We start from the raw sequence: 22,929 nt of genomic DNA, 5'->3' as shown, positions 1-22,929 counted from the left end.
TCTAATTAAATTGAACCTGGCTCCACCACACTCACAGGCAGTGCATTCCAGCCCTAAACCACTCGCTGTGTGACAAAGTTTTCCATCCTGTTATTTCTGCTTCTTTTGCCAATCACTTTAAATCTGTGCCCTCTTGACCTCCATCCTTTCATGAGTGGGGACTGTATTTCCCTATCTACTCTGCCCAGACCCCTCGTGATTTTCAATACCTCTATCAAATCTCTTCTCCCAGTCTTGACTTTTCCAGAATTGTACCTGTGACATACTGTAACCCTTGGGGATTGTAGCAGTGTTTGCTGTATCACTCACTCCTATTCTTCCTCTCTATCTCCTTGTTCATCTATTCCTCTGTCAGCACATCCCACTGTCGTATCTTTTGTTCTCCATCACTTTGGGGCTGGTTTAGCACAGTGGGCTAAACAGCTGGCTTGTAATGCAGAACAATGCCAGCAGCACAGGTTCAATTCCGGTACCGGCCTCTCCGAACAGGCGCCGGAATGTGGCGACTAGGGGCTTTTCACAGTCACGTCATTGAAGCCTACTTGTGGCAATAAGTTATTATTATTTCATCTCTCCACTTTTTTTCGGAACCATTTTTATTCTTTTCATTTTTTTTTGCATCCATTCTTAGTGTTTGGAGCTGCTGAGCACGAAGAGATGTGGTGGTGGTGGGTGGGGTTAATGTGGTGGTGGGTGGGGTTAATGAAGGAGGGACTGTTATTGTTTGTGAGATGGTAGCCTTGGCAATGCAACCGCAGCCACAGCAAAAAAGACTTCCAAAAAGAGCCATGAGGAGTGGGGAATTGGCAAGCCGGCTTCTGCCGAATATTGGCCAGAGTTTGCTCTGGACATAATGGGGTTCCAGTATTTTCTGGTAATCCTTTCAGGTTTCACTGAAAGCAGCTGCCTTGGGAAGCACTATGATGTTGAATTTGACCTGTGACTAGTGCATTATTCAGCTGCTGATAATGTCAATCAATAACTTTTTTCAACATGTAAACCCATTTTTTAACATGGTAAACATGATTATTAAAACATTTAAAGATCAAGTAAAGTGCTCCATTGAAATAGCTATTTTTGGATTGGGATTGTTTCCTGATGCCAGTCTCTTCATACACTGAAATTATATGCTCACTTATCTGGAATTACCCAAGTTTATTACAGCAAATCTATCTCAATTCCTTTTTACCCATGTTGTATAAACAACATAGAATTTACAGTGCAGAAGGAGGCCATTCGGCCCATCAAGTCTGCACCAGCCCTTGGAAAGGGCACCCTACCTAAGCCTCCACCCTATCCCCGTAACCCAGTAACCCCATCTAACCTTTTTGGACACTAAGGGCAATTTATCATGGCCAATCCACCTAACCTGCACATCTTTGGACTGTGGGAGGAAACCGGAGCACCCAGAGGAAACCCACGCAGGCACAGGGAGAACATGCAGACTCCGCACAGACAGTGACCCAAGCCGGGAATCGAACCTGGGACCTTGGAGCTGTGAAGCAATTGTGCTAACCACTATGCTACCGTGACTGTTTCCGGATATTATTGCACACCTTCCAGTCCAGTACTAATGAAGTGCTGCATTGTCAGAGGTGTGCCTTCATTCAGCTGAAACTGGCAGCAAAATCCCCCAGGCATTTTCCAAAGAGTATCAGTAGCATTTCACTGGCCAATATTCATTGTTCAACCACCATCAGTCAAACAAGTTTTAATTCATCACCTTGCTTCATTGTTGTTTGTGGGGTCTTACTGTGCACATGTTGATGGCTGCATTACAGCCATGGCTGTAGAAATAGGGCCTGAAGCGCTTTGTAACATCCTGAGGATATGATAGGTGCAATGTTTATCATAGAATTTACAGAGCAGAAGGAGGCCATTCGGCCCATCGAGTCTGCACCGGCTCTTGGAAAGAGCACCATGCCCAAGGTCAACACCGCCAACCTATCCCCATAACCCACTAACCCCACCCAACACTAAGGGCAATTTTGGACACGAAGGGCAATTTATCATGGCCAATCCACCTAACCCGCACATCTTTGGACTGTGGGAGGAAACCGGAGCACCCGGAGGAAACCCACGCACACACGGGGAGGATGTGCAGACTCCGCACAGACAGTGACCCAAGCCAGAATCAAACCTGGGACCCTGGAGCTGTGAAGCAATTGTGCTATCCACAAGGCTACCGTGCTGCCCGTTAATGTAAATGGAAATACTTATTAACTAGTCGAATGCTTTGATTGAAGTTGCAATTCCTTTTACAATACCTTAACTTTGACAAAGGGTAAACAGGGGAGATGCAGATAAGATGTTTCCCCTGGTTGGGGAGTCTCAAACCAGGGGACACAATGTTAAAATAAGGGGGAATAATTAGGATCGAGATGAGCATATTACTTGGGTTGTGAATCTTTGGAATTCCCTGCCCCAAAGGGCTGTGGAAGCCTAGTCATCGTGTATGTTTAAAGCAGAGATTGACAGATTTTTAAATACTAATGGCATAAAAGGATATGGGGAGTGTGTGTGTGTGTGTGTGTGTGTGTGTGGTGGGGTGGGGGGGGTAAAAAGGCATTGAAGTGGAAGATCAGCCATGAGCGTATTGAATGGCGATGCAGGCTTAATGGGCTGAATGTTCCTATGTTATACCACATATCAACATAGAAAATATCCCAAGATATGAAACCCTGGGCTTAAACAAAATCCCAAATTTAGCCTGGATTAACTTTTGAACGACATTCCCCTTTCAAGAATCAGAACTTGGGGACTTTTTTAACATGCAATCACTCTGCATGTGCAAACACCAGTATCTGAATTCTCTTGCACACCCAGCTCCTGAGTTACAGGGTGCAGCTCAAAATGGGGGGCGGGGGGTGAAGAATCTACCGGGAAATAGGGTTTTTTGCTCCATAGTGAGTGTGCAGGACTGAGGGAAATGGGAGCTGTGGATTAGGCAGGCTGGCACCTTTCTATTCATCTGATTATCATTCAGTTAATCCTCATTAATCCTGATAACTAATGTCATTAATTTACCAATAATTGATGTGACTGAAGGATGTGTGTGCTGCCCAGTTTAGAACGAGCCCTCCATTTGAATATGGACACCATCACAATACCATTTCCCTTCTCAGACAAACACATAATTAAAATGTGGCTCCAGTTAAAGGAGAGTTCTTGGGCAGCACGGTGGCACAGTGATTAGCACTGCTGTCTCCCACCGCCGAGGTCCCAGGTTCGATCCCTGCTCTGTGTCACTGTCCCTGTGGAGTTTGCGCATTCTCCCTGTATTTGCGTGGCTTTCGCCCCCACAACCCAAAGATGTGCAGGGTAGGTGGATTGGCCATGCTAAATTGACCCTTAATTGGAAAAAACTTTTGGGCATTCTAAATTATTTTTTTTTAAAAAGGAGTGCTTGGGGAAAGGAGATTCGTCTCTTGTTTTCATGGGATGTTAGAATGGCTTAGGGACTTTGGCAATAATGCATAGCTACGTTTCTGACATTGTTGCTGTGTGATTTGCAAAGAAAAGATCAGTGAACATTTTGCAATGCATACCTCTTTTTTTTTTTTAACCTAGATCTCAGAAACTAATCACTTTAGCAAGAGGCCTGTCACCTGGGTACCTGAGATTTGGTGGAACTGGTGCTGACTTTATTCTATTTGAGCCAAATGATCATTCGTCCTTCCCTCAAGAACATGGCTGGAAATATCCAAACACTCAAGGTAAACTCTAGCCTAGGCATAAACCACAACACAATCATTTATACTACGATATTCTCTCTGGATTGAAAAGCATGTTGCAATTATTAAGTTAAGACCAGTATCAAAAGAATTGCTTGTGGTCTGACAAAAATGTTTTATATTTAGAATCATCGAATGGTTACAGCACAGAAGAAGGCCATCCAGCCTGTTGTGTCCATACTAATTCTGTATAAGAGCTACTCAGATAATTCCACACCCTGGCTTTTCCCTGTCGCCCTGCAAATATTTTCCCTTCAGATGCTTTACTAATTTGCTTTTGAAAGAACCAATGAATCTGCCTCTGCATCACACTGCATTCCAGATCCTACCCACCTGCTGCGTTTTATGCACAGGGAAAAAAAATCCTAATGTCACCTCTGGTTCTTGCCAATCATTTTAAGTTGGTATCCTATGATTTTCGACCCCTTTCTGCCAATGGGATCATTTCTTTCTATCTACTCCAGGCAGCTTCAAAACCTCTTCTCAACCTTCTCTCAGGAACACAGGCCCATCTATCCACTTTACTTACAATTTGGCTTTTTCCTCCATCGCGGCTTTTCCATCTCGAACCATGATGGATCTCGGTATATGATGATGCCGTTTCCCCTTGCCACAGCAGTGTCTAATATTCCTGGCCTGTGACTACTGGGTACTCTACCAATGTCTTCACATCCGTCCTAAAGAGTGCTGCTCAGTACTGGACACGCTACCTCAATTGAGGACAAGCCCCTGTTTCATAATGGTTCATCATGACTTACTTGCTTTTGCATTCTGTGCCCCTATTTATAAAGCCCAGGATCTATGCCTTGTTAAAAGCTTTCTCAGCCGGCACTGACACCTTCAACAATTTGTTCACTGCAACTCCTTTAGAAATCTATCATAGAAACATAGAGACTAGGAGCAGGAGGAGGCCATTCGGCCCTTCGAACCTGCTCCGCCATTCATTATGATCATGGCTGATCATCCAACTCAGTATCCTAATCCCGCTTTCACCCATAGCTTTTGATGGCCTTCATCCCAAGTGCTATATCTCACCTTTTTTGTTTATTTGCCTTTTACCATTTACCAGTTGCTTGACCAGCAGTTCTGTTTTTATTTGAAGAAAATTTCATTCCAATTCTCTTCCTAAACCTAATGATGCACTAAAGCAGACTTTTGTCTGTTTCCATAGCTCGTAATTCCCTGAACAGGACGCTAGTCTGTTGCCAGGATCTTGTAGCTTGAGAGGCGCCACTCCACATCAAGTGTGGCTGACCAGGAGTCTCTCCCACTCTTGCCGCCAGCCATTGGTGAGTTGGAAGGATTTGTAGGTCGACACTCCTCCCCCTGTTTGGCTGGGTTATAAGCTCCCCTCCCTTGGCCATCATGTTGGGCGGTGAGATTCAACCCTGCAGCTTCTGGCTCAGAAACAGGGGCACCACCCACTGCGCCACAAGACCCCGCTTGAAGAAAAAGTAACAGTAATACTCGCATTGGGTCTTGCTACCAAATTAGAGGACATTGCAACTGAAGGAGGATGCAACGTTCACTAAGTAGGGAGATAGATGTCAGTTCGCAGCAGTTCAGCGCGGAGCAATGTAAAATAGCACATTTCTGGAGAAGGAATGTTGAAAGAAAGGATATTCTAAATCCTAAATTACTGGGGTGGTGGCCGTGCATGCAGTAAGCTCCTCACAGCTACACTTTATCAATTATAAGGTATGAATATTGAAAATGGCTTTTTGGACACGCCCAAATCAAAAAATAAATCCGTGTTTCCACCCCCCCTTACAAATCATGATTTAATATAACAAATGACTGATATTTACACGTTTAAAATCACCATGATCTGCCTGTGACTAGGATAACAGCCCAATTTAAAACTAGACACAAAGGCAAAAACCTTGTTTGAACATGCTAAATGTCTGCTGCATTCCTGTCTCTCAGATGTGAATTGTTTTATTATTGTTTCTCCCATACCCTTGAGGCAGTGTAGCAGTGTCCTAAGCCATAGACCAAACAAGTCAACAGTTCAACTTGCCTACACCCGAGGAATAAGCATGGATTGCAGAGTAAGCGAGTGTGCTGGATGCAAATCGCACATGAAATGAAAAAATGAAATGAAAATCGCTTATTGTCACAAGTAGGCTTCAAATGAAGTTACTGTGAAAAGCCCCTAGTCGCCACATTCCGGCACCTGTTCAGGGAGGCTGATACAGGAATCAAACCGTGCTGCTGGCCTGCCTTGGTCTGCTTTCAAAGCCAGCGATTTAGCCCTGTGCTAAACCAGCCCCTGTTACCAGACGATCGTTTGTTTTTGACAGTGGCCGACAGGTAAAGTGAGGAGACCCTTTTCTATTGAATGGTAATAATTTTTCAGAACCGCACACTGCTGCTGTTCTGTGCTGACACTGGGTTTTAATATTCACACCAGTGTGTCACAACAAGGCGAGTGTGACTTGAGCAAATCAGCGGTGAATCACGTGCTGACTCATCTTTACTGCTACAGTTCCCTGAAAGGAGCCTGTGGCAAAAAAAAGTTCAGTGGCTTTGACGTTCTCCTGCTGCTGATAGCACACTGTTCAAGTCACATGTTACCCCTCAGTGAGTTCTCTGTTTCTTGCAGCTGACATCCTGCCTGTGATGCTGTGTGTTACTTCCTCTTTACAGTTGCAAGGGCGTGCCATCTTGGACCTATATTTGAGTCATCGGAATTTCTCCAGCTTTGTTCCATTGCTAGATCTATGAGTCTTTGCACCCTTGATGCCAGTGTGATGGGATGGGGCTGGGGCTCACTTGATGAGTGAACAGCTGGATGTGGCAATGTTCACATTCTCCTTTTTAATTTGTGTTTAACGAAACCCTCATCCCTCCGACATGATGGGTGAGGTTTTAACCCACCCAAAATGCATTCAATTTCACAAGAGGGTGCGAGTTCAATGAAAAAAGTTCAGAGTCTGTTTTTGGGCGCGTTTAGCGGGGTGTTTCTCGGTACTGAAAGATCCGCTATTCAACTGCACCTTGCCTTTTTTTGGGCCTTGGCGAGTGTGGTAGTACCAGGTATTGCGGTACCTGAGAGGCTGATGACCATTGGTTAGACCCTGGAGTCTACCATTGGCTGTATTGCGTAGCTCCGCCCTGAAGGTGGGGTATAAGAGATGGCGCCGTCCCAGCAGCCTTCACTTTCTGTATCGAAACTGCTGTGGAAAATGCTAGCAAATTTGCTAGCAAATGCAATGTTGTCATTTATCTCAAGAGGCTTGGAATATAAAAGCAGGGATGTACTTCTGAAGCTTTATAAAGCATTAGTTAGGCCCCATTTAGAATACTGTGAGCAATTTTGGGCCCCAAACCTCAGGAAGGACATACTGCCACTGGAGCGGGTCCAGCGGAGATTCACACGGATGATCACAGGAATGGTCAGCCTAACATACGATGAACGTCTGAGGAACCTGGGATTATATTCATTAGAGTTTAGGAGGTTGAGGGGAGATCTAATAGAAACTTACAAGATAATGAATGGCTTAGATAGGGTGGACGTAGCGAAGTTGTTTCCATTAGCAGGGGAGACTAGGACCCGGGGGCACAGCCTTGGAATAAAAGGGAGTCACTTTTGAACAGAGATGAGGAGAAATTTCTTCAGCCAGAGAGTGGTGGGTCTGTGGAATTCATTGCCACAGAGGGCGGTGGAGGCCGGGACGTTGAGTGTCTTTAAGACAGAAGTTGATAAATTCTTGATTTCTCGAGGAATTAAGGGCTATGGAGAGAGAGCGGGTAAATGGAGTTGAAATCAGCCATGATTGAATGGTGGAGTGGGCTCGATGGGCTGAATGGCCTTACTTCCGCTCCTATGTCTTATGGTCTTATGGAAAAGGTTCCAGCAGATTAAAGCCTTCAGTTATGGAATCACTTCGTTTTAGTGTAATTGATTGCGCATCAATTTAATCTGCTACAACTTAAGTTGGAAGGATGGATCTCCGCATCAAACCGGAGTGCCTCCAGCTCAGCCCCCACGCGGATAACTCTGCTGCTATTTTTAAACACTGGCTGGCGTGTTTTAAGGGCCACCTCGACACGGCCGTAGGCACCCCCACGGAAGGACAGAAGATGCATCTCCTGCGCTCCCGGGTCAGCACTGGGATCTACCCCCTTATCGAGGAGGCGGAGAACTATGCTGCCGCTATCGAACTGCTAGAAGGACATTACATCCGCCCGGTAAACCAGGTCTACGCTCGTCACCTGCTTGCGACTAAGTGGCAAAGCCCTGAGGAAACGTTGGAAGATTTCTACCGGGCGCTACTGGTGCTGGGCCGAAACTGTGGCTGCCCTCAAGTTTCGGGGAGCGAGCACACGGAACTTTTAATCAGAGATGCTTTCGTTGCAGGTATGAGCCCCCGATATCCGCCAAAGACTCCTAGAAAGGGACACTCTGGGACTTACAGAGGCACGGGCCCTGGCAGGGTCCATGGACGTTACCTATAAAATCGCGCGGCGGGCCCCTGGGCTGTGTGGCACCCTGCAGCGGCAGCCCCTCAGACCTCCCCCCTGACCCCGCAAGCCTGCATGGCGAGACGGCCCACTAACTCCGCCGGGCCCCGCTGTTTCTTCTGCGGGCAGGCGAATCATCCCCGCCCGCGCTGCCCGGCCCACACCGCCACCTGCAAAGGGTGCGGCAAGAAGGGCTCTTTGTGGGGGTCTGCCAGGCCCGCGTCATGGCCGCGGTCTCCAGCGACTATGGACCGCCGCGGCAACCCTCCCTTCAGGCCCCGACGGGCCAGCGCTCACCACCACCCCCTATCCTAACGCCACGTGCGACCCTCGGGCCATCTTGCCCCCCAGACTCCACGCTGGACGGGTGGGCGCCGCCATTTTGTCCATCGCCACCGCCATCTTCTTCATCCCCAGACACCATGTGCGACCCATGGGTGACGCCATCTTGGTTGGGGCCCCAGGCCCCCAGCTCGGTCGACTACACGCTGCCCGATCAGAATTCGCAACTGCTTCACCTGGCCTCGGTGACACTGGACCAAAGTCGACCCCGGACACTTGCAACGGCTACGACGGTCTTCATCAACGGCCACGAGACGTCGTGCCTGATTGACTCAGGGAGCAGGGAGCACGGAAAGCTTTGTTCACCCTGACACGGTAAGGCGTTGTTCACTTGTAACCCACCCTGTATATCAAAGGATCTCTCTAGCCTCCGGGTCACACTCGGTGGAGATACAGGGGTTCTGCTTAGCGAACCTCACTGTCCAAGGCAGGAAATTCAACAATTTCCGCCTGTACGTCCTGCCACACCTCTGCACGGCTACTCTTCTGGGGTTGGACTTCCAATGCCATTTGCAAAGCCTGACTTTTAAATTCGGCGGCCCTATACCTCCCCTTACTGTCTGCGGCCTCGCGACCTTTAAGGTCGACCCGCCTTCCCTGTTTGCGAACCTCACCCCGGATTGCAAACCTGTCGCCACCAGGAGCAGACGGTACAGTGCCCAGGACCGGACCTTCATCAGGTCAGAGGTCCGAAGGCTGCTGGGGGAAGGGGTCATCGAAGCGAGCAACAGTCCCTGGAGAGCTCAAGTAGTGGTGGTAAAGACCGGGGAGAAGCATTGGATGGTCATAGACAACAGCCAGACCATCAGCAGGTTTACGCAGCTGGATGCATACCCTCTCCCCCGTATAGCCGACCTGGTAAACAGGATCGCACAATACAAGGTCTTCTCCACGGCGTGACCGCAAGTACACTGCCTTCAAAGCAGATGGGCGGCTCTATCAATTTTTAAGAGTTCCCTTTAGTGTCGCTAATGGGGTCTCGGTCTTCCAGCGAGAGATGGACCGAATGATTGACGGTACGGCTTACGTGCAACGTTCCCGTATCTGGATAACGTCACCATCTGCGGCCATGACCAGCAGGACCACAACACCAACCTCCTCAAATTCCTCCAGACCGCGAAAATCCTTAATCTGACATACAATAAGGATAAATGCGTGTTTAGCACCGACCGCCTAGCCATTCGAGGCTACGTAGTGCGAAGTGGAGTCATAAGCCCCGACCTTGAGCGCATGCGCCCCCTTATGGAGTTCCCCCTCCCTCATTGCCCCAAGGCCCTGAAGCGCTGCCTCGGGTTCTTCAGCTATTATGCACAGTGGGTCCCCAATTACGCAGACAAAGCCCGACCTCTGATCCAGTCCACGACCTGCCCCCTGTCGACGGAGGCCCGCCAGACCTTCAAAGCAGACATTGCTAAGACCACGATGCGCGCTATCGACGAGTCCCTCCCCTTCCAGGTCGAGAGCGATACGTCCGACGTAGCTCTGGCGGCCACCCTCAACCAAGCGGGCAGGCCTGTGGCTTTCTTCTCCCGTACCCTCCATGCCTCCGAAATTCGCCACTCCTCAGTCGAAAAAGAAGCACAAGCCATAGTTGAAGCTGTGAGACATCGGAGGCATTACCTGGTCGGCAGGAGATTCACTCTCCTCACTGACCAACGGTCGGTTGCCTTCATGTTCGATAATGCACAGCGGGGCAAGATTAAAAACGACAGGATCTTGCGGTGGAGGATAGAACTCTCCACCTTCAACTACGAGATCTTGTACCGTCCGGGGAAGCTGAACGAGCCTCCTGTGCCCTGTCCCGCGGCACTTGTGCCACTGCACAAGAGGACCGCCTCCGAGCCCTCCACGAGGACCTCTGCCACCCAGGGGTCACTCGTTTTTTCCATTTCGTCAAGACCCGCAACCTGCTCTACTCAATCGAGGAGGCCAGGACAGTCACCAGGGACTGCCAAATCTGCGCGGAGTGCAAACTGCACTTCTACCGGCCAGAGAGGGCGCACCTGATAAAGGCTTCCCGTCCCTTTGAACGCCTCAGCATGGACTTCAAAGGCCCCCTCCCCTCCACCGACCGCAACACGTACTTCCTGAACGTGATTGATGAGTACCCCCGGTTCCCATTCGCCATCCCCTGCCCAGACATGACCACAACCACCGTCATCAAGGCCCTCCAGGGTATCTTTACACTGTTCGGTTTCCCCGCATACATTCATAGTGATAGGGGGTCCTCCTTTATTTTTTTTTAATAAATATTTTATTGAAAATTTTTGGTCAACCAACACAGTACATTGTGCATCCTTTACACAATATTATAACAACACAAATAACAATGACCTATTTTATTTTTAACAAACAATGAATAAATAATAAATAACAAAAATGAAAACTAACCCTAATTGGCAACTGCCTTATCACAAGTAACACTCTCCAAAAATATAATTTAACAGTCCAATATATAATTATCTGTCGCAACAACCTATACATATTATACAGTATATATTAACAACCCTGAGAGTCCTTCTGGTTCCTCCTCCCCCCCCCCCCTCCCCCCCCCTCCCCACCCCCCTCTTCCCCACCCCCCCCCCCCCATCCCCCCGATCCTGGGCTGCTGCTGCTGCCTTCTTTTTTCCATTCCATCTATCTTTCTGCGAGGTATTCGACGAACGGTTGCCACCGCCTGGTGAACCCTTGAGCCGACCCCCTTAGAACAAACTTAATCCGCTCTAGCTTTATAAACCCTGCCATGTCATTTATCCAGGTCTCCACCCCCGGGGGCTTGGCTTCTTTCCACATTAACAATATCCTGCGCCGGGCTACTAGGGACGCAAAGGCCAAAACATCGGCCTCTCTCGCCTCCTGCACTCCCGGCTCTTGTGCAACCCCAAATATAGCCAACCCCCAGCTTGGTTCAAGCCGGACCCCCACTACTTTTGAAAGCACCTTTGTCACCCCCATCCAAAACCCCTGTAGTGCCGGGCATGACCAAAACATATGGGTATGATTCGCTGGGCTTCTCGAGCACCTCGCACACCTATCCTCCACCCCAAAAAATTTACTGAGCCGTGCTCCAGTCATATGCGCCCTGTGTAATACCTTAAACTGAATCAGGCTTAGCCTGGCACACGAGGACGACGAGTTTACCCTGCTTAGGGCATCTGCCCACAGCCCCTCCTCGATCTCCTCCCCCAGCTCTTCTTCCCATTTCCCTTTTAGTTCATCTACCATAGTCTCCCCTTCGTCCCTCATTTCCCTATATATATCTGACACCTTACCATCCCCCACCCATGTATTTGAGATAACTCTGTCCTGCACCTCTTGTGTCGGGAGCAGCGGGAATTCCCTCACCTGTTGCCTCGCAAAAGCCCTCAGTTGCATATACCTGAATGCATTCCCTTGGGGCAACCCATATTTCTCGGTCAGCGCTCCCAGACTCGCGAACTTCCCATCCACAAACAGATCTTTCAGTTGCGTTATTCCTGCTCTTTGCCACATTCCATATCCCCCATCCATTCGCCCCGGGGCAAACCTATGGTTGTTTCTTATCGGGGACCCCCCAAGGCTCCAGTCTTTCCCCTATGCCGTCTCCACTGTCCCCAAATCTTCAGTGTAGCCACCACCACCGGGCTTGTGGTGTGTTCCTCGGTGAGAACGGCAATGGGGCTGTCACCATAGCCTGTAGGCTAGTCCCCCTACAGGACGCCCTCTCTAATCTCTTCCACGCCGCTCCCTCCTCCTCTCCGATCCACTTACTCACCATTGAAATATTAGCGGCCCAATAATGCTCACTTAGGCTCGGTAGTGCCAGCCCCCCCCCTATCCCTGCTACGCTGTAAGAATCCCTTCCTCACTCTCGGGGTCTTCCCGGCCCACACAAAACCCATGATGCTCTTTTCAATCCTTTTAAAAAAAGCCTTCGTGATCACCACCGGGAGGCACTGAAACACAAAGAGGAATCTCGGGAGGACCACCATCTTAACCGCCTGCACCCTCCCTGCCAGTGACAGGGATACCATATCCCATCTCTTGAAATCCTCCTCCATTTGTTCCACCAACCGCGTTAAATTTAACCTATGCAATGTGCCCCAATTCTTGGCTATCTGGATCCCCAGGTAACGAAAGTCCCTTGTTACCTTCCTCAACGGTAGGTCCTCTGTTTCTCTACTCTGCTCCCCTGGATGCACCACAAACAACTCACTTTTCCCCATGTTCAATTTATACCCTGAAAAATCCCCAAACTCCCCAAGTATCCGCATTATTTCTGGCATCCCCTCCGCCGGGTCTGCCACGTATAGTAGCAAATCGTCCGCATACAATGATACCCGGTGCTCTTCTCCTCCTCTAAGTACTCCCCTCCACTTCTTGGAACCCCTCAACGCTATCGCCAGGGGCTCAATCGCCAGTGCAAACAATAATGGGGACAGAGGGCATCCCTGCCTTGTCCCTCTATGGAGCCGAAAATATGCAGATCCCCGTCCATTCGTGACCACGCTCGCCATCGGGGCCCTATACAACAGCTGCACCCATCTAACATATCCCTCTCCAAAACCAAATCTCCTCAACACCTCCCACAAATAATCCCACTCCACTCTATCAAATGCTTTCTCGGCATCCATCGCCACTACTATCTCCGTTTCCCCCTCTGGTGGGGCCATCATCATTACCCCTAACAACCTCCGTATATTCGTGTTCAGCTGTCTCCGCTTCACAAACCCAGTTTGGTCCTCGTGGACCACCCCCGGGACACATTCCTCTATTCTCATTGCCATTACCTTGGCCAGGATCTTGGCATCTACATTTAGGAGGGAAATAGGTCTATAGGACCCGCATTGTAGCGGGTCCTTTTCCTTCTTTAAGAGAAGCGATATCGTTGCTTCAGACATAGTCGGGGGCAGTTGTCCCCTTTCCTTTGCCTCATTAAAGGTCCTCGTCAATACCGGGGCGAGCAAGTCCACATATTTTCTATAGAATTCGACTGGGAATCCATCCGGTCCCGGGGCCTTTCCCGCCTGCATGCTCCTAATTCCTTTCACCACTTCTTCTACCTCGATCTGTGCTCCCAGTCCCACCCTTTCCTGCTCTTCCACCTTGGAAAATTGAGCCGATCCAAGAAGCCCATCATTCTCTCCCTCCCATCCGGGGGTTGAGCTTCATATAATTTTTTATAAAATGTCTTGAACACTCCATTCACTCTCTCCGCTCCCCGCTCCATCTCTCCCTCCTCATCCCTCACTCCTCCTATTTCCCTCGCTGCTCCACTTTTCCTCAATTGGTGTGCCAGCAACCTGCTCGCCTTCTCCCCATATTCGTACTGTACACCCTGTGCCTTCCTCCATTGTGCCTCTGCAGTGCCCGTAGTCAGCAAGTCAAATTCTACATGTAGCCTTTGCCTTTCCCTGTACAGTCCCTCCTCCGGTGCTTCTGCATATTGTCTGTCCACCCTCAAAAGTTCTTGCAGCAACCGCTCCCGTTCCTTACTCTCCTGCTTCCCTTTATGTGCCCTTATTGATATCAGCTCCCCTCTAACCACCGCCTTCAACGCCTCCCAGACCACTCCCACCTCGACCTCCCCATTATCATTGAGTTCCAAGTACTTGTCAATGCACCCCCTCACCCTTAGACACACCCCCTCATCTGCCATTAGTCCCATGTCCATTCTCCAGGGTGGGCGCCCTCCTGTTTCCTCCCCTATCTCCAAGTCCACCCAGTGTGGAGCGTGATCCGAAATGGCTATAGCCGTATACTCCGTTCCCCTCACCTTCGGGATCAGCGCCCTTCCCAGCACAAAAAAGTCTATTCGCGAGTAGACTTTATGGACATAGGAGAAAAACGAGAACTCCTTACTCCTAGGTCTGCTAAATCTCCACGGGTCTACACCTCCCATCTGCTCCATAAAATCTTTAAGTACCTTGGCTGCTGCCGGCCTCCTTCCAGTCCTGGACTTCGACCTATCCAGCCCTGGTTCCAACACCGTATTAAAATCTCCCCCCATTATCAGCTTTCCCATCTCTAGGTCCGGAATGCGTCCTAGCATCCGCCTCATAAAATTGGCATCATCCCAGTTCGGGGCATATACGTTTACCAAAACCACCGTCTCCCCCTGTAGTTTGCCACTCACCATCACGTGTCTGCCCCCGTTATCCGCCACTATAGTCTTTGCCTCGAACATTACCCGCTTTCCCACTAATATAGCCACCCCCCTGTTTTTCGCATCTAGCCCCGAATGGAACACCTGCCCCACCCATCCTTTGCGTAGCCTAACTTGGTCTATCAGTTTCAGGTGCGTTTCCTGTAACATAACCACATCTGCCTTAAGTTTCTTAAGGTGTGCGAGTACCCGTGCCCTCTTTAATCGGCCCGTTCAGCCCTCTCACGTTCCACATGATCAGCCGGGTTGGGGGGCTTCCTACCCCCCTTGTCGATTAGCCATCCCCTTTTTCCAGCTCCTCACCCGGTTCCCACGCAGCTGTATCTCCCCCAGGCGGTGCCCCCCTGCCCATCCCCTCCCATACCAGCTCCCCCCTCTCCCCAGCAGCAGCAACCCAGTAATTCCCCCCTCCTACACCCACCGCTAGATCCCCCGCTAGCGTAATTACTCCCCCCATGTTGCTCCCAGAAGTCAGCAAACTCTGGCCGACCTCGGCTTCCCCCCGTGACCTCGGCTCGCACCGTGCGACGCCCCCTCCTTCCTGCTTCTCTATTCCCGCCATGATTATCATAGCGCGGGAACCAAGCCCGCGCTTCTCCCTTGGCCCCGCCCCCAATGGCCAACGCCCCATCTCCTCCACCTCCCCTCCTCCCCCCATCACCACCTGTGGAAGAGAGAAAAGTTACCACATCGCAGGATTAGTACATAAAACTCCTCTTTCCCCCCTTTTTAACCCCCCTCTTCGCCCCCCACATTCGCCCCACCACTTTGTTCAAACGTTCTTTTTAATAACCCGCTCATTCCAGTTTTTCTTCCACAATAAAAGTCCGCGCTTCATCCGCCGTCTCAAAGTAGTGGTGCCTCCCTCGATATGTGACCCACAGTCTTGCCGGTTGCAGCATTCCAAATTTGACCTTCTTTTTATGAAGCACCGCCTTGGCCCGATTAAAGCTCGCCCTCCTTCTCGCCACCCCCGCACTCCAGTCTTGATAAACGCGGATCACCGCGTTCTCCCATTTACTGCTCCGAGTTTTCTTTGCCCATCTAAGGACCATTTCTCTATCCTTAAAACGGAGGAATCTCACCATTATGGCTCTGGGAATTTCTCCTGCTCTCGGTCCTCGCGCCATCACTCGGTATGCTCCCTCCACCTCCAACGGACCCGCCGGGGCCTCCGCTCCCATTAACGAGTGCAGCATCGTGCTCACATATGCCCCGACGTCCGCTCCCTCCGCACCTTCAGGAAGACCAAGAATCCTCAGGTTGTTCCTCCTTGCGTTGTTTTCCAGTGCCTCCAACCTTTCCACACATCGTTTCTGATGTGCCTCATGCGTCTCCGTCTTCACCACCAGGCCCTGTATGTCGTCCTTATTCTCGGCTGCCTTTGCCTTCACGACCCGAAGCTCCCGCTCCTGGGTCTTTTGTTCCTCCTTTAGCCCTTCGATCGCCTGTAGTATCGGGGCCAACAGCTCTTTCTTCATTTCCTTTTTGAGCTCTTCCACACAGCATTTCAAGAACTCTTGTTGTTCAGGGCCCCATGTTAAACTGCCACCTTCCGACGCCATCTTGGTTTTTGCTTGCCTTCCTTGCCGCTGTGCTAAAGGATCCACTGCAATCCGGCCACTTTCTCCTCCTTTTTTCATCCGTATCCAGGGGGGATTCCCTTCTGGTTTACCGCAGTGTTTTTAGCCGTCAAAATTGCCGTTGGGGCTCCTATCAAGAGCCCAAAAGTCCGTTTCACCGGGAGCTGCCGAAACGTGCGACTCAGCTGGTCATCGCCGCACCCGGAAGTCCCCGGGGGTCCTCCTTTATGAGCGACGAACTGCGTCAATTCCTGCTCAGCAAGGGCATCGCCTCAAGCAGGACGACCAGTTACAACCCCTGGGGAAACGGGCAGGTAGAAAGGGAGAACGGAACTGTCTGGAAGACCGTCCTACAGGCCCTGCGGTCCAGGAATCTCCTGGTCTCCCGCTGGCAGGAAGTCCTCCCGGTGGCCCTCCACGCCATCCGGTCACTGCTCTGTACAACCACAAATCAGACGCCTCATGAACGTCTCCTTGTTTTCCCCAGGAAGTCCACCTCCGGGACCTCGCTCCCAACCTGGCTAGCGACACCCGGACCCATCCTGCTTCGGAAGCACGTGTGGGCGCACAAGTCGGACCCGTTGGTCGAGGGGGTCCACATGCTGCACGCTAACCCCCAGTACGCCTACGTGGCATTCCCTGACGGCCGACAAGACACAGTTTCCCTTCGGGACCTGCCGCCTGCCGGATCCCCACACGCACCCGAGCAGTTGCCCCCACCCCCGCCTCCCCCACAGCCCCTCACTGGAGGGTCAATGCTCCCGCCGCTCCTGCCCAGGCCCGGCCACCCACCGGCGCCCCCTACAGGCGCCCCCCGCCTGTTAATCTTTTGCCCTACAGCGCCGCCTAGGGGTGACGAAGTTGCCAGGGAGGACGACACCATGCTCCCGGAGTCGCAACCGCCGGGACCCTCGTCAGAATCACCGCCGAAGCCCAGACGCTCCAGAAGGACGACCAGGCCGCCCGATCGACTGATTGCTGCACTATGAACACTTTGTACATATCCTCGACATCACGGTACCTCCATACCTGGTCATACCATGCTAAAGGCGACTATTAACGCTGGCCACCACCCCACCGGGCTCTTTTTTAACAGGGGGTGAATGTGGTAGTACCAAGTATTGCGGTACCTGAGAGGCTGATGACCATTGGTTAGACCCTGGAGTCTACCATTGGCTGTATTGCGTAGCTCCGCCCTGAAAGCGGAGTATAAGAACCGGTGCCATCCCAGCAGCCTTCACTTTCTGTATCGAAGCTGCTGGGGAAAAGGTTCTAGCAGATTAAAGCCTTCAGTTATGGAATCACTTCGTCTTGAGTGTAATTGATTGCGCATCAGCGAGGAACACGTTGTCAGTGCAGGAAGACTACTCATGGATTGGACTGCCTTTTTAAATGCCTTTCGACCATTCCCACCGCGGCCTCCCCCTCCCCACCCTCGCACCCAACTTGCCTCTTCCGGGTCCTCGAGCCCCGATCACCCCACCTGTTAAGGGCAAGGCATCCTGGCAGTGCCCCTGCCAACGCCACCCTGGCAGTAACAGGATGCCCAGGTGGCAGTGTCAGGCTAACAGTGCCAAGGCGCCCATGTGCCAGCTGGAGTATCACCCTGCCCAGAGCCCAACCTCACGAGGGGGTCTCCAATGGCCTGGGAGACACCCCCAGTTAACATTACGACTGGTCCACCTTTGTGGGGACCAGTGCTAAACTGCATCCAGTCGAGGTCTCGCTGGGGAGGCTGGTAGTTCCCGGGCCCTGGGAGAATACGACACAGATATATTTAAATAAGCCTAATGGCTCAGTTAGATGTGCTGCTCTGGATCACGCCCAGTGAGGGCGAGATCCAGATTGCAACGTCTGGTGAGATTCTGTTGAATCTCACGAGATGTCTCCAACATCGCAAATCTCATGAGAGGCTTTACGAGAGATTCAACAACTTTGTCTCGTCATAAAGTCAGGCGCGACAAGGTCGGTACATCCTGCCCAATGTGTTGACATGTATTCAACTAATCCACTCGGGAGCAATTTTGGGAGCGTGGGGAAAAATAATGTGCTATGGCTTCAATCATGCTCATACACCAGTGACACATTAAAGGCAGTCACTGCTAATGTCACCTTTAAAGCACTTAGTAATGCAACCCCATAGCGAGTTTCCAGTTTATTAGGCGTTGCGGTGCTGAGGAGGGTGGAGAAGGTGCAATGCCACATTTAGGTTCAGATGCTGAGTACAAATGAGACATTCTAACACATCTTATTGCAAGCAGTGAGACATCTGCTGTTTTCCATAGATTGGAAGATCAGAGGTCAGGAAATAAGGGTGGATGGGAGAAGGAGGCAGTGTGAGCAAGTATCTTGTTCACTAGCTCTGACACCTCAGTCTTCATCCTCTCCAGGGGAACAAATAGCAGCTTAGGATATTTAAGTGAAAAGTGGTTTGAATAGAAACTCCAATCATAGAATCCCTGCAGTGCAGAAGGAGGCCTTTCGGCCCATTGAGTCTGCTCCGACCCTCCGAAAGTGCACCCTATTAGCCCCAATCCCCCACCCTATCCCTGTCATCCTACTTTTTTTTTTAAATAGTACCCATTTTAAAAAAAAATTCCAATTAAGGGGCAATTTAGCGTGGCCAATCCACCTAACCTGCACATCTTTGGGTTGTGAGAGTGAAACCCACGCAGCCATGGGGCGAATGTGCAAACAATTTTGTCGAGGAGAATACTGAGATTCAGGCTACTAGACTAGAAGGGCTTGAGGTTCATAAGGAGGAGGTGTTAACAATTCTGGAAAGTGTGAAAATAGATAAGTCCCCTGGGCCGGATGGGATTTATCCTAGGATTCTCTGGGAAGCTAGGGACGAGATTGCTGAGCCTTTGGCTTTGATCTTTAAGTCATCTTTGTCTACAGGAATAGTGCCAGAAGACTGGAGGATAGCAAATGTTGTCCCCTTGTTCAAGAAGGGGAGTAGAGACAACCCCAGTAACTATAGACCAGTGAGCCTTACTTCTGTTGTGGGCAAAATCTTGGAAAGGTTTATAAGAGATAGGGTGTATAATCATCTGGAAAGGAATAATTTGATCAGACATAGTCAACACGGTTTTGTGAAGGGTAGGTCGTGCCTCACAAACCTTATTGAGTTCTTTGAGAAGGTGACCAAACAGGTGGATGAGGGTAAAGCAGTTGATGTGGCGTATATGGATTTCAGTAAAGCGTTTGATAAGGTTCCCCATGGTAGGCTACTGCAGAAATTACGGAAGCATGGGATTCAGGGAGATTTAGCAGTTTGGATCAGAAATTGGCTAGCTGGAAGAAGACAAAGGGTGGTGGTTGATGGGAAGTGTTCAGACTGGAGTCCAGTTACTAGTGGTGTACCACAAGGATCTGTTTTGGGGCCACTGCTGTTTGTCATTTTTATAAATGACCTGGAGGAGGGCGTAGAAGGATGGGTGAGTAAACTTGCAGGTGACACTAAAGTCGGTGGAGTTGTGGACAGTGCGGAAGGCTGTTACAAGTTACAGAGGGACATAGATAAGCTGCAGCGCTGGGCTAAGAGGTGGCAAATGGAGTTTAATGCAGAAAAGTGTGAGGTGATTCATTTTGGAGGGAATAACAGGAAGACAGAGTACTGGGCTAATGGTAAGATTCTTGGCAGTGTGGATGAGCAGAGAGATCTCGGTGTCCATGTACATAGATCTCTGAAAGTTGCCACTCAGGTTGAGAGGGTTGTTAAGAAGGCGTACGGTGTGTTAGCTTTTATTGGTAGAGGGATTGAGTTTCGGAGCCATGAGGTCATGTTGCAGCTGTACAAAACTCTGGTGTGGCCGCATTTGGAGTATTGCGTGCAATTCTGGTCGCCGCATTATAAGAAGGATGTGGAAGCATTGGAAAGGGTGCAGAGGAGATTTACCAGAATGTTGCCTGGTATGGAGGGAAGATCTTATGAGGAAAGGCTGAGGGACCTGAGGCTGTTTTCGTTAGAGAGAAGAAGGTTAAGAGGTGACTTAATTGAGGCATACAAGATGATCAGAGGATTGGATAGGGTGGACAGTGAGAGCCTTTTTCCTTGGATGGTGATGTCCAGCACGAGGGGACCTAGCTTTAAATTGAGGGGAGATAGATATAAGACAGATGTCAGAGGTAGGTTCTTTACTCAGAGAGTAGTAAGGGCGTGGAATGCCCTGCCTGCAACAGTAGTGGCTCGCCAACACTAAGGGCATTCGAATGGTCATTGGAGAGACATATGGACGATAAGGGAATAGTGTAGATGGGATTTAGAGTGGTTTCACAGGTCGGCGCAACATTGAGGGCCGAAGGGCCTGTACTGCGCTGTTATGTTCTATGTTCCACATGGCCAGTGACCCAGGGCCGGGATTCGACCTGTCATCCCACTTAACCTACACATCTGTCACCCCACTTAATCTACACATCTTTGGACACTGAGGGACAATTTAGCACGGCCAATCCACCTAACCTACACATTTCTGGACTGTGGGAGGAAACAGGAGCACCCGGAGGAAACCCACGCAGACACGGGGAGAACGTGCAGACTCCGCACGGTCACTCAAGATCAGATTCAACCCATGTCCCTGGTGCTGTGAGGCAGCAGTGCTAACTGCTGTGCCACCTTTAATCCTGTTTAAAATACACTATGAACAGAAACTGTGCTGAGCATTACTAGAAAAGTTATATGGTGAAATGCCCCACCTTATTTTTGTTTGGCGTGAATAGTTGGAATTAGACAAAGCTTTGAAGCCATTTATGTAAAATGAAATTACTGCCATTCATCAAATTAACCAATTGCCTACACACTGGACCTGCACCCCAAATGCAGTAATCATTGATTTTGTGGCAATTTTGCAATAAACCTCCAGCTTATCTTTCCAAACTTTATTATGTTTACGATATTTATGATGAGAATATGATTCATATGAACACACTGAGCCTCTGGTTTGACACAAGACCAGACTAGAATCTGCGGAACAAGCAATGGTGCATTGAAACCTAACTGAATAGATTTTGTTAATTCATTGCTAAATTATAGGAATGGATTTTTTCTCCCCCTTCTCTGCCTCTGTTCTTCTATTCCCTCTACATCTCCAGGATGAACTTCACTCCTGAAGTGGTCCTTAAACAAATACAGATGCAAGCAGGAAGATGGCAATCTTCAGGGCATTCAACTTTTTTTTAAATTCTAAAATGGCTGCTCAGTTTCCCCAAGGATCAACTTTTTTACCTTTCCCCCAACAGCTCCCAAGGTTATTTTGGAGCCTGAGATGCCAAGTGAGACTAATCATTCACTTTTGTGTCGCTTCGAAATGAACAGTGGCTCCCTTCTGCCGCTGATTGCTGTACTATTTAGACATAATAAACCTTCTATGTTATTTGCATGGAATGTCTGAGCTAGCCATACTTTTCTTGAAATAATCAGTTTGTGTCTGCAAGAGGGTTACGTTTTAACCCTAGTAATTTCTGTGTAATCTCCCCCCAGATGAGCATGTTTTTAAAAATCTAATTTTGGTCTGCATCTATCCCATTGATGTACTGCAGACTGGATGGTGGAAACAAAAGATGTCTGGGGGGATGGGGATGGGGATAGGGAGAGGGGATGGGGAATGGGTTGGGGAGTGTAGTGATCTGTACATCTGCTGGTATGTAACGGGTTAACATCTGTATTATAGTGCTAGACAGCCACTAGTTGGCAGCACCAGATCCATGTATATAAACTGCACTCAGAGGAGATTCCCGCCTCTTCGTATCAGGAGTGACTAGTGAGCAGAGTGTTAGAGATATAGCTTAGTTGGCACGTGTAGTTAAACATTATTTATACTTATACTTTTAAAGGATTTAAAAAATAAATTTAGAGTATGCAATTCATTTTTTCCAATTAAGGGGCAATTTAGCTTAGGGTTCAATCCACCAACCTTGCACATCTTTGGATTGTGGGGGCGAAACCCCCGGTAACTATAGACCAGTGAGGTCTTGGAAAGTTTATAAGAGATAGGATGTATAATCATCTGGAAAGGAATAATTTGATTAGAGACACTGTCTGTGTGGAGACTGCACATTCTTCCCGTGATTGGGTGGGTTTCCTCCGGGTGCTCCGGTTTCCTTTCACAGTCCAAAGATGTGCAGGTTAGGCGGATTGGCCAAGCAAAATTGCCCTTCGTGTCCAAAAAGGTTAGGTGGGGTTACTGGGTTATGGGAATAGGGAGGAGGTGTGGGCTTAAGGGGCGGTACAGACTCAATGGCTTGGGGTGGCACAGTGGCATAGTGGTTGGCACAGTTGCTTCGCGGCTCCAGGATCCCGGGTTCAATTCCCGGCTTGGGTCGCTGTCTGTGCAGAGTCTGCGCGTTCTCCTCGTGTGTGCGTGGGTTTCGTCCGGGTGCTCCGGTTTCCGCCCACGACCCGGGGATGTGCAGGTTAGGTGGATTGGCCCTGCTAAAGTGCCCTTAGTGTCCAAAAATTGCCCTTAGTGTTGGGTGGGGTTACTGGATTATGGGGATAGGGTGGAGGTGTGGGCTTGGGTAGGGTGCTCTTTCCAAGAGCCGGTGCAGACTCGATGGGCTGAATGGCCTCCTTCTGCACTGTAAATTCTATGATTCTATAGTCAACTCGGTTTTGTGAAGGGTAGGTCGTGCCTCACAAACCTTATTGAGTTCTTTG

General features: G+C 49.7%; 1 protein-coding gene across 1 annotated transcript in view; it reads left to right on the top strand.

Annotated features, from left to right (window-relative positions):
- hpse (heparanase) overlaps positions 1–22,929 on the top strand; it is a 62,216-nt gene that overhangs the window by 1,696 nt on the left and 37,591 nt on the right. The window contains exon 2 of the mRNA XM_072495446.1: positions 3,571–3,716. Within this exon, the coding sequence (XP_072351547.1) occupies positions 3,571–3,716 (146 nt within the window). The remainder of the gene's footprint in view (positions 1–3,570; positions 3,717–22,929) is intronic.

Source organism: Scyliorhinus torazame, chromosome 3 (assembly GCF_047496885.1).
Source record: "Scyliorhinus torazame isolate Kashiwa2021f chromosome 3, sScyTor2.1, whole genome shotgun sequence".
Lineage (NCBI taxonomy): Eukaryota > Metazoa > Chordata > Chondrichthyes > Carcharhiniformes > Scyliorhinidae > Scyliorhinus > Scyliorhinus torazame.
Note: the sequence above shows the minus strand (reverse complement) of the source record. Positions and strands in the feature narration are given on the sequence as shown.